The 11,462-nt window shown below is 41.3% G+C and overlaps 1 protein-coding gene across 1 annotated transcript; it reads right to left on the bottom strand.

Moving 5' to 3' along the window:
* Positions 1–1,805: 1,805 nt before the first annotated feature.
* spsb1 (splA/ryanodine receptor domain and SOCS box containing 1) lies at positions 1,806–10,790 on the bottom strand. The gene is made up of 3 exons (XM_047605855.1): positions 10,585–10,790; positions 5,409–6,281; positions 1,806–3,270 (listed from the first exon to the last, which is right to left on the bottom strand). Exons 2-3 carry the CDS (start codon positions 6,100–6,102, stop codon positions 3,143–3,145), a joined length of 822 nt encoding a protein of 273 aa, XP_047461811.1. The 5' UTR covers positions 6,103–6,281; positions 10,585–10,790; the 3' UTR covers positions 1,806–3,142.
* Between the last annotated feature and the right edge of the window lie 672 nt (positions 10,791–11,462).

Below are 11,462 nucleotides of genomic sequence, written 5' to 3' on the forward strand. Positions count from 1 at the left end.
TTTGAATTAATTTTTTAAAATTATTGCCGATGCTAAATATACAACACCACCTCTTTTTCTTACCTCTTATATTTATTTATCTAGGAAGAGAAATGCTATCAATTGATTGGACATGTTGAATGTATCTATTGTGAACTCCCAGGTCTGTATCTATTTACTTACTTATCCACTTCTTCTTAGGAAGCACTAACTACAATGTGCTTTCATTTGTGTTTCCATTTAGGAGGCTGTTGAATTGTATAATGTCGAACAGGCACGTGTTTCTATTGGACCCTATTTTAGTCTGAAGTGTATGGTCCTCCTCCCGTCACCCTTCCTTTTTCTGGGTTTGTGGAATGTGTTCATTATTTAAAGGTGAAAAGGTTAATTACTCCGTCAAATATTAGCTGTAAGGGATCAGGGACGTGCTGTTCATTAATGTGGGGCTTTTGGAGAAAAGATACCATATATAAAGGAGAGTGTTGGAAATGAGCAGCAGGGAATTACAACTGGTACCTGAAGGTCATTCAGATTGTGCAAGAGTTTTTGACATTGGTCTTTCATGCAATAAACCTTTTTTTAAACGCAGGAGGAGGCTGGTCAGCAGTGATCCTTTTCTTTAGATTTCCTTTAGTCTAAAATGATCAGTTTCATACAGTTAAATCACCACCTTCCTGACGCTGCTTCAATATAAAATGTGTAACCATTTGCAACTAAATGCCAGTGTTAAAACACTGAACCAGTTCCAAAAACTTCTCAGAGAGGCAACACTAACAAACTTACCAAAATGAAGTAGCAGTCAATTGTGTTTTTAATCACACACAATTATGATGTTATCATATCACACCTGATCCAGTACAGGGACTCCCAGGGTGAAAGGAGTTAACGTTCTCTGTTATGTAACAGAACACTGTTTTTTTTTAATACGTTACTGGTCAAATGGGCAAACTCCCCGATTTATCTTCTTATTGACCATTGACCTTGGCCTTTTACTTGCTCTATTCTATTTATTTTTTTTAGTAAAGCTGTCTGAATAAATGAATAAAAAGAGTCTAAACAACTTGTTTGCGTTCTCATGATGTGCTGCACACACGTGTTTTCACCTTTTTCCTGACTGATAAGACAGAAAATTACCAAACCTCGCTTACTGATTACTGAACTAATCTGACCTATGCGCTGCCATAAACATTCCTCCGTCACTGTTGACATTTAGACGTGTCACAGTATGGAAAGCACAGGAGCTACAAACAACAAAACACAAACAACGTTCAAGTGTCCCCGTAAATGGTGACGCTGCGACCAGCATCCTGGGCGATCTACTGTGACATTTCAAAACATTCTGAGGAAAACGCTGACAGGTGTGTCGAAAACGGTTTCGACACACCTGTACAGTGCAAGTTCACGTCTTATCAGACAGAATAACTGAAAATAACCCGTGTGGGTGGACGGTGCCAATATGGGGATCGTGAATGTGTCGTTTCTGGCTCATTTTGAGCCGTCGCAGAAGTGACAGTACAGGTGGAAATTAAAGACGGCTAAAGTAATGCTAGCCCTGTGAAATGAGGTTCATCACATGTAAAAAAAATTAGTATAATTCTGCTTTTTCCACATTTTTTCCCACCACACATACAAGTAAAAACTTATATAAAATTAAGCTATTAATTCCCTTTATGTAAAAAAACAAACAATTATCGTTTAAAGAAATAAAAATGTACTTTTAACCTTGTGAATTAGATATAATATGGTTTGTGGCTACGGTCTGAATCCGTTGAATCAGTGAACACTGACATCATCACAATAAAAGCGTTGCACGATGCACAGTGGGATCAGTTGACATAATCTTTAATAGATACTTAGAAACAAATCTACAAGAGATACAAATAAAGTGGAAGCTGCAAGCAAGGAAAAGTCATGTGTAGCAGAGTGTGTCGACGTACAGCTGAGAGCCGAACATATCCCACATCTGCACATTTAAAAATACTACTCGACAGGTCTGATATGGCATCTGACAATATGTTGGCAATCGGACCTTGTTTTCTTTTTTGTGCAGCTCTTTGTGGATTGTCGTTTTCTGTCAGTATGGTGCTTTAAAACTGAAGTTTACCGATTTCCGGTCCTCAGACCCCCCCCAACTCCGCTCTCGACAGCTCATAAACACAAAACACTACAACAATGGTCCTCAGCCATGTGCCAGTGAGACCCGAGAGTAGCAGGGTTCTTCATTCTCTGGCTTAATTTGTGCAAACCAGGGAAACTAGTTTTAAAAACTCTTGGGCCTCAAGGGCATGTGGCTGAAAACTGACTGCACTACAAAAAGCAGGAGTGATATATGATAAAAAGATGCGACTGTGTTGAGAAAAAGATTCCTGCAGATGCATGCTACAAATAATCACAGTGACATTATCTTTCCGTTAAAATTTCTGCTGATGGTGTTCCCGTCGGACGCCCTAGGACTAGTGATGGGGCACGTCTTTGTAAAAGAGAAGCCTGACAGTGCAGCGGGTGGTGGAGCTGCTCTTCAGCTGCCTCACAGTGCATTCAGCCACGCTGCACTGCAGACTCTCTACACAGTGGCCAGCATCTCCTTTGTCTGGGGTGTGAACAGCAATTATTTATCATCTACTTAAAAATCACAACTGTTAAAAACCATTAGGAGTTCATGCTATAAGGCTCATTATGAGGGGGGATGTGTTTGCTGCCACCTTCTGGTCATATACTGGCAGTGCACTGCTGGGCCAATACTTCCAATTTTCACAAATCAGTGTTTTAGCTCAGTAACAATTATATCTCAGAGAGCTGTTAAACAGAAATGCATTAACCAAAAATCTGGAGGTCACAGCAGAGGTACCGACCACTTGCGCCCCATCACCAGAAACCTTGACACCAACGTGGTGACTGTCAGGGCTTCGAACCGGATCAGCGTGTGCATAGTGTTCAGTGATTCCTGATTTCATAAAGTTAGAGAATATAAATGCAAAGAGTCATAAAAACAAGATAAGAAACTCAAAAAGGAGTCCAGCCACCGACACAGAAGCATACTTGTTGAATCATCCGCAAGGCAGAGTCAGTTCTGGAGGTTTGAGCAATGCTGTCAAACGGGTTTGACCCAAGAGTGATCCCAGAGAAAGAAAGGAACGAGGGCGTGCTGCAACTGTGAGCCCGATCATTGGTAGAGCAGGTAGTTCTTGAGGGAGGCTGGCAGGGGCAGTCTATGGATTTCACTCAGGCGGTCTCGTCCTAACGCCACCCTCACCGAACGCCGACACAGGTCCATCAGAGAAAGGGGTTCAGCTGTGGCGGGAGGCAAGAGATTTGAGAAAGGTTAGGGAGCGCATAGACCACAGTTATCGTTTTTTTGTTTAATAACATAATCATTTGCCCCCATTTAAGTTTCCACCAACCCTAAATCAGGACAGGGGCCTCTGTGCTTTCTGGCTCTATCAGAGAGAGGATATCAAATAAATTCAAGGGTGTAGTTTGTTGCAGAGTTTTGGCTTTTGGTACATGTAACAGCTAAGAAAAAGAGAGAGGAGAAAAAATATTAAATTCACTTCTGGCCTTGAGCTCCACTGCCAACTTGCCATGCTCGGTCCAGTCACAAGATTAACGATATATTTTGAGACTAAGAGCCTTTAACGTTTTATTCCGTAAAAGATCAGGGATTTCCCTACCGTGCATCAGACAGAAAGAGGAATTTAATGTCAAAATCAAACTGGCTTTTATGCCTATCTGTAGTGCTTCTTTTACATGAAGCCCAAACTAGGTCGAGGGATCTGAGCGGAACATAAAAATCTAATGAGCACAGAGCACTTGGGACATGTGGGAAGTACAACATGTTTTAATAAGCACCTATGTTTCCTCATTGAGAGCTCATGGGCCTTTCACCAAGGAATAATTGATCTTAATCCAATTGGTGTCATTTTACATTTGTCTAGGCAAAAAAAAAAAACAACAAAAAAACACAACTTGTTTTTCCCTGTACACCAACATTGAGGACCACTGGGTGTTTTACTGAAGATCTATGGTGGGTGGAGGACCCTTGGCCTAGTTTAAAAGGTAGGGATGTACCCTTACCGATACTAATGTACTCCTAGACTCATTAGTTAAACAGCTCCATTATAAAAGCACACTGTATAACACTAAGGCAACGTATCGTAACCTCTCATTAGTTAGATAAAGGCAGTAGCAGGTACTTGCACACTGGTTTGCTAAGGGCCAATAAGCTGCCAGCGAAGAAAGAAGAATTTATTTTATTTAAAGTATTTCAGCTAAGCCTACTCCTGCCTGCACGTCAAACAGAAGCAACTTAAGAAGGTCGGTAGACAGTAGGTGCGTTTCCATTACAGTTTTTCGCAAAATAAAAGTGATATGTATGAAATTTTGATGAAATAAAACTACAGTTTGTCAGCGTTTCCACTGAAAGGTGAATGAGCTGTAACTCATAAAGTGTCGTGATATCTCATAATTAACCCTTGTAAATTCTTGTCACGCGAGACTTCAGTTTGAGGGAGATAGACTTCAAATGAAATGGTCACATGAACCCCTGCACCATCTCTGGTGATGGCTGTGACGGGGAAAGGTGAGGGATAAAAAAAAAAAAAAAAAAGGTTTTATAGCGATATTTGGGTTTTATCGCATTTCTAGGGTTGATGGAAAAGCAGCAATTGTCTGTTCTCCATTTTGTCTCGTGACGACAGTCGATCAAAAGAAATGAGCATCAAAGAGCATCCAGATATAATTGTTGCTGTGACCAAAGAAAGAGACAAGCACCAGGTCGCGTTTATCTGCAGTTATAAATCCTGCACAAAATCTCATCTTCATGAAGGTTATGATTCATCCTTTGTTTCACATAAAAGAAAGCTGTTGATTTAACTGTGTTTTCATTGTGGAGGCTGTACTGTGTAGAACTATTGAACTGTATTGTACTGACACATTATTCTGTAATTTGACATCATTATTTTAGTCAGTGGGCTAGGCTAAAAAACAAAAAAACACTTGACATACATTTAATTCAATCTGGTTTAACAGTACCACAAACTACACCCACCAAAAAAGATCACCCAGTTAAATTGTGGAAAATTAACATTAATTACCACAGCTATGGATGTGGCAAAAACGAAAGTAAAGTACAGTTAATGATAAACAGGTCTGCAGTGTATAAATACAAATTATGTGGTGTCATGACATCTACTGCTTTACATAATAGCTGGAGAGAGTGCCACATACACGTAAGTCAGATACAATCAAGCTACAGGACAGGACCCAGACAGGGTTACTATAGCAGTCCTGTCCGGGTAATATGTCCTGTGTTAGACCTTTGTTATTTAGATCAATAAACCCTCACACTGGTTGTGTAAGAACCACACACACTAATCAATAACTGTAGCGTTTTAAAAAAAAAAACAAAAAACCATAAGGTTTATACTTACGATCAAGTCCATTTATGTACCGGATTCGTATCTCGCAATGTCCCCACACAGCGCTTACCACAGGGTACAGCTTCCTGCCTTTAAGTCCTCTGAATGCCACGCCTAAATAATGTCCATCCACTATATACCCCAGAGTCCCCTCATCCATGTCCAACACCACTAAGAGGGAGTCTGGTATGATGAAGGTGTCGTCTGGTTCAAGAAAAGCCGGGTAGGTTTTTCCTGGGTGATTCTTGCCATCGTGGTAAAGTTTACTCCTGCACAGGTCCCAGCCCCAGGATTCAGCATTGCTTCCTACCAAGGCTGTGTAGCCCACCGAGTGTAACGGGGCGTCACTCGTAGCCACTCCGACCACAGCGTGAGTGCCCCTCTGACGCATGGCCCAGCTGATCTCCCACACATGCAGTCCCCTTGTGTAGCCGACACGCCCCCGGATAGCGTCCGTGCTCTGCGCCACCGGGTGCCTGTGGAACACCAGCTTGTTGTCATCCTTGACGAAGATGTTGAGGGAGCGGTCGTCGTTGTTCCACGAGTGCTGGACCTGGACGTCCACGCTGGCGGGTGGCATGTCCAGCAGCAGATCCAGTCGAGACGGCTTGGTGTGACTCAGGGCCTGTAGCTCCAACTTCAGTGGGCTGAACGCTGGGTCCCGCATATCAATGGTTTTAATGCCACCTGGGACTTTTTGCCCCATGCTCCAAGTATTTATAGCAGCCCCTTCTTCCTCCCCCCTTCTCAAATACTAATGGGGGGGGGGAGTAATCAGCCTCAGACCCTCTCCTCCACTGTGCTCCTGCAATTCGAGAAGCAGCTTCGTCCCGCTGCGTCCGCTGTGGTCAGTCAAGGTGAGAACGAGACTTGTTTGAGGTTTACCTGGAGAAGATAGAGGAGATGAAAACAAAAAAAAAGACAAACAGGTTTATCATTAACTGGCCTAAACTTGTTTACTTACATTGAAACAGGAAATGATCATATCAGATACTTGGAGGCTAAACTTAGGCCACATTGTAAAGCCATCATAATGCCATCATGACCTCGGTTAGAAACAAGGTGGAACATCAGCTGTAATTACATCATAACCACATTTCCTGGTCATATTAAACTACATGCTTCCCTCATTGTTTGGACTCACTTCATTTAGTAGGTGAACAACTTAATTTTAGCTGCAGGGCTTTTAAGCGTCTTAAGAACTGCCTTTGTTGTCTTGTGATTCCTGGTATGTAAAAAAAAAAAATAAAGACTGCCCTGTTTTATGACCCAAGAACCCTTAGACATAAGCCTAAGTACAGATTTACACGGTTACCATTATCACAGAGCGGCAGCAGACATGCATCAGTTGACCCTGGCCTCATTTCCTACAGCATTACTAAGAATTGCAAAGATGCACTATCACTGCGATGTATTTACCCACAACCATTTCAACTTAATCCAAAGACTAGAGCTGAGACTGTATGACATGTCTTTTCTTTCTCGCCAGTGCACTATTGATGTCAGTCCAACCAAGACAGACAAGATCAACGAGTTTCTGTTTGTCAGCAGTTGAACGCATTTGCCAGACTGAAAAGATTACGTGTAATGGATTAGGCGGTTAACAGAATAAACTGACCTAGTTACAATTCGAGATATAGATGAAGATGTAGATATATTTGAGAATATTTAATAGCTGCCAGATTTTAGCTGTTGTGCCACGCATCTTTACCAACGAGGCAAGAAATGTTTCCAGTTCAAATAATCTGATGACGTACACAATTATTTTGTAGGCGGACACCATTAAAAATATTTAAACATTTAATCCAGCCATTTTCATCACTTTTTGGAAACATTTCTGATGTGTATTCTTTGCCGTTTTGTGGATATTTGCGGGTGCTGTATTAGCATTGCGTTTCTTTATCTGTTTAGAGCATTTGCAGCCCACATGTTTTCTTAATTTGCTTGCATTTTGTCTATTTGTTTTTTTTTTCCCTTTGCAAGTTGCAGTATGTTGAGCTCATTTGCCACCATGGAAGAAAAAGCTGTAAAGTTAGACTCACATTTTAGTATGTTTTCTAACTCTGCCTACTTGAAGAAAAAAAAACAACCAAATCATCTGACTGCGCTTAACTCAATTTGCTTGATTAGAATTTCACACATGCAAACTTGCAAAACATGTCAGTGGTGCATGTTCGAATAAAATAAATTACCAGCCAGTATATAGGTGAAGAATATGTAAAATATAGATCCATACAGTGTTCATAGCTCTAAATGTGAAGCTGGTAAACCCCTCTGAGTTTGTGTCCTGTTTTTGCAAAGTAATTGCATTTGGGATTACGGTGCACAAACAACATGAAAACTCTTATCCAACCCTTATTTGATTAGTTGTCCTCGGTATTTATTATTATTCCTCCAGCATTTCTCAACAAAGCAGGATTGAATCCCAGAATTCATGATGATATGACTTTGGCAATTTCAACCACTTATGAACTGGCCCTTGCCATACATGCCAAAAATCAAGTATGATTTTTTGTAATAGTAAAAGGTGGAAAAAATATCCTCAGGAAGGACACAATAAGTCAAATAGCTGGTTTGGATCTATAACGTTGTGGATGTTAGTAAAAACTTTTGACAGTAAAGCAGAAATCTACGTCCCGGGTCCCGTTTACTCAGCTTCTCCGCATGTGAAAAATTCCCACAAACTCCAAAAATAGGACAGAAAAAGAAGGGAAAACTCTAGCTATTTCCTATAATGTGGCTGTTTAGTCAGAGGGCAACAGGAAAAGCAGCAATAAAAATGTCTGGCTTAAAAAAATAAAAAACTATTCTGTCATGTTTAAGACAGGCATTTCAGGGCCGTTGCTGCTCTGAGGCAGAAACTCCTTCAGGTCCATGGAAACTCGACAATAAAAGCTCTTTTCACCAACTCCAATACAATAGATGACAGCTGTGGTGGGGGATTTGTTTAATTACTGAAAAGCCAAAATCTAAACATGAAATATCTTAATTTCTAATTTATTTTAACAGTTAATGGACAACTTATTATCAAAGGAATTACTTTATTTCAGCAGTAACGCCATACTTTTATAGCTAATCATCTGAATTAAGGATCAATATGGAAACTTAAACTTTTGAGTGCAGGTGTCCCTACTACTAATACTACTACTGCTCTTTAACCTTCCCATTCTGCCTGTGTTGCAGTGACGCTGTACAGAGCGTTGTGTAATGTGGAAAACTGTGCTGCTGGGAAGGCCACTCTAATTGAATTGTAGACAAGAGTTCATTGAGCAGTGCTTTGGCTCTTCTTCTAATGCAAGTAAACAACCATTTAAATGGGTCATGTCTCTTCAGTGATCGGAAAACAGGAGGGAAGAAAAAGCAAGCAGCGGGTGGCCAGCATCTGAATGTAAACAATCTCCTTTTCGATGCCTGTCCAAGATTCAGGGAGAGTGAAACATGTTAATTTGCACACTCTTTGTACGAGGACTTTAACATTCCCATTCCCGTGGCAAAAGGCCACCTTACAGGGTACAAGTAAATCAAAACTATAAGAACAATAAAAAGTCTTCCCACAAAACTTCAAAACAAACATACCCCTTAATAGTAATATAAAAGGTAGCTTGTGTTGTGATGTTTTTGGGCTGGGGTCTGGACCTGGACTGGTTGGGGTTCCTGGGCCCCTGAATTGGTTTGGAGCTCATTAAAATGCAGGAGGAAAGGTCGTTGTTGGATTTTCTGAGCCAAGGAAACGCTTGTTTCTTTTGTAAGGCTCAATTTAGACAGGGCCCACCTGACCTTAAGCACTGGCCTGTTTGTTGACCTGCGGAACACACAGGGTTTGAGGATTACTAAAGACAAAGTCGTCAACTGTCCTGACATAAATCGTAGTGTGTCACACAGGGACGCTAAATTTAATATAATATATGCCTTGAGGAGTTTAAATGACTTTTATGGTAGCTTGTACGATCCAGTTATCTTTTTATCAGTAAAACCTATAGCTATGCTAGCAATAACTAATGCAATCGGGAGTCAAACTCATTTTAGTTCAGGGAACACATCCAGCCCAATTTGATTTCAAGATGGCAGTTCCAGCATCACAGCAACATAATAACCCTTAAGTATTGACAACTCCAGACATTTTCCATCAGTTTTAGTGCAAAAAGAACAAATAATCCTTTCTAAAATGAAATAACGTTGCTTAAAAACATAAGCGCAATTTGGGTACATTGTTGTCTGCTGTTTAGTAGTGGGTCTCAGTGTTGTCTTCTGTCCACCTCTCTCATTGGGGATAGCACTTATTTTCATCGAAAAATTGCACTTTATATATATATATATATATATATATATATATATGGGGGGCGGGCAGATCAGACCCTGTGACGGGTCGCTTTTGGTCCGCGGGCCGCATGTTTGACACCTGTGCTACAAATCGTCTACCTTAATATTCAGTTGTTGTCGACATAACTTCAGTAGCGTTTTAGAAGTTTGAGGAGCTGTTTGGTCCCTTTATATTCTTACTGAGAAGAATAAATACTAGACACACCTTTCAGCACACCCCCATTATCCTGGTAGCAAGATTAAGTCAACAGTGACTCCAACTACAGGCCCAGATCGTGGGATCAACGCCTAATAAAACGCCTGTTGACATAAACTGCACTTGTCTTAGTTCACACCGAGGTGAATATTTTTGGTGGTTGTGGCGTTACTTTAACCAGTATCGTCTAAAAGAGCAGATTCAGGCCTTGTATGTGCAGTGCTAGTCCAAGCTTGAAATGAGCCCTGGTAGGCTAGGCAACCGTGTGCTCTAGGCTCGAGGAAAGGTCCACGCGCGACCACTAAACGGATGCGGCGCGTGAATCGAGCGTTCCTCGGCGTCGGTTTGTTGTAACGTTCCGGTCGTTGGAACCGTCGGACCGGACTGAAACGTTCGATCCGCAACAAGCGGCGAGAGCCTTGGGTGTTAGCACAAAGAGCTACAAAACATTAGCCAAAGCTAACGAGGAAAGAAAGACGAAAACAAGTAGCTGCTTATTCTGGGCTGTGGACGTGTGTTGGGCGGCGACAGCCCATATCCGGCGTTATTTTTTTTTTTTTTTGACAAGTTATAACGTGTAAATCGGGTGTAAAGAGGAAACCGAAACAAGCACCTCAATATGAGCAGAAAACATGGGGGATGTAGGAGGGGAGAGGGGCACAGCAGACGTACCTTGCTAAGTTGTGAGGAGGCAGAGTGGACGGTACAGGCAACGGCTTCAAAAATCGTCGGCTACTCCATCGTAGTTTTCAGTTCCCTTGTCGTCTTACCTTTTACCATTTCAGCCTGGTTATGAATTGGTGAACCGGGGATGGCTGCTCTCTAACATCTCCCGGGTCACGTGGTGAAATGCTCCCAGCTGCTTCCCCAGATTAGGACCTCCTCCTCCTCCCAGCTACCAACAAAGATGGCGTCCTCTCAGTGGTGCAGTTTATGTGGATATTAGCCCAATGATGTTACCCTACATATTTATTGAAACGATATATTAAAACCTTAACTGTTCTTTCAAAGTATACATACATGTTACTGCTAAGTATCAGAATATTTTATTAATCCTTCAAGGAGATTATTTTGTTGTGGCAAGGTGACATAGTCAAAAATTATAACCTGTATTTTATGTTTTAATGTGCTAATTTTCAATTTGTCACCTTTTATCTGGTTCTGATTCTGTCTTGTTTTGTTTGTTCCTTATCTATATATTAAAAAATAAAAAGTAAGATCCATATTGCACAATTCTTCTCAATATACAAAGATAAATGGCTACAAATACATTGAAAAAGAGTCTGAAGTGTTAAAAGTGTTTAAGAGTGTCCAATACTCAGCTGAAGGAGTTATAATGTTTGATGGCCACAGACAGGAATGACCTGCGGTGGCATTATGTGGTGCATTTGGGTAGAATGAGTCCGTTACTGAAGGTCCATCTCTGGCCAGTGTCTTGTGGAGTTGGTGGTCGTCCAGGAAGGTCTTCACTTCCTCCACTTTGCCACTGTGTTCAAAGAGTCCAGCTCCACCCCTACAACATCACTGGGCTTGCGGATCAGTTTGTTAAG

This window comes from Mugil cephalus, chromosome 1 (genome assembly GCF_022458985.1).
Source record: "Mugil cephalus isolate CIBA_MC_2020 chromosome 1, CIBA_Mcephalus_1.1, whole genome shotgun sequence".
In the NCBI taxonomy this organism is placed as follows: Eukaryota; Metazoa; Chordata; class Actinopteri; order Mugiliformes; family Mugilidae; genus Mugil; species Mugil cephalus.

What these genes read in the sequence shown, in the direction of transcription:
- spsb1 (XM_047605855.1), bottom strand. Translation starts at nt 6,102, where the DNA reads ATGGGGCAAAAAGTCCCAGGTGGCATTAAAACCATTGATATGCGGGAC. An exon ending in GTACATAAATGGACTTGATC is followed by an intron (nt 3,271 to 5,408) that starts GTAAGTATAAAC and finishes CTCCCGCCACAG; the next exon opens with CTGAACCCCTTTCTCTGATG.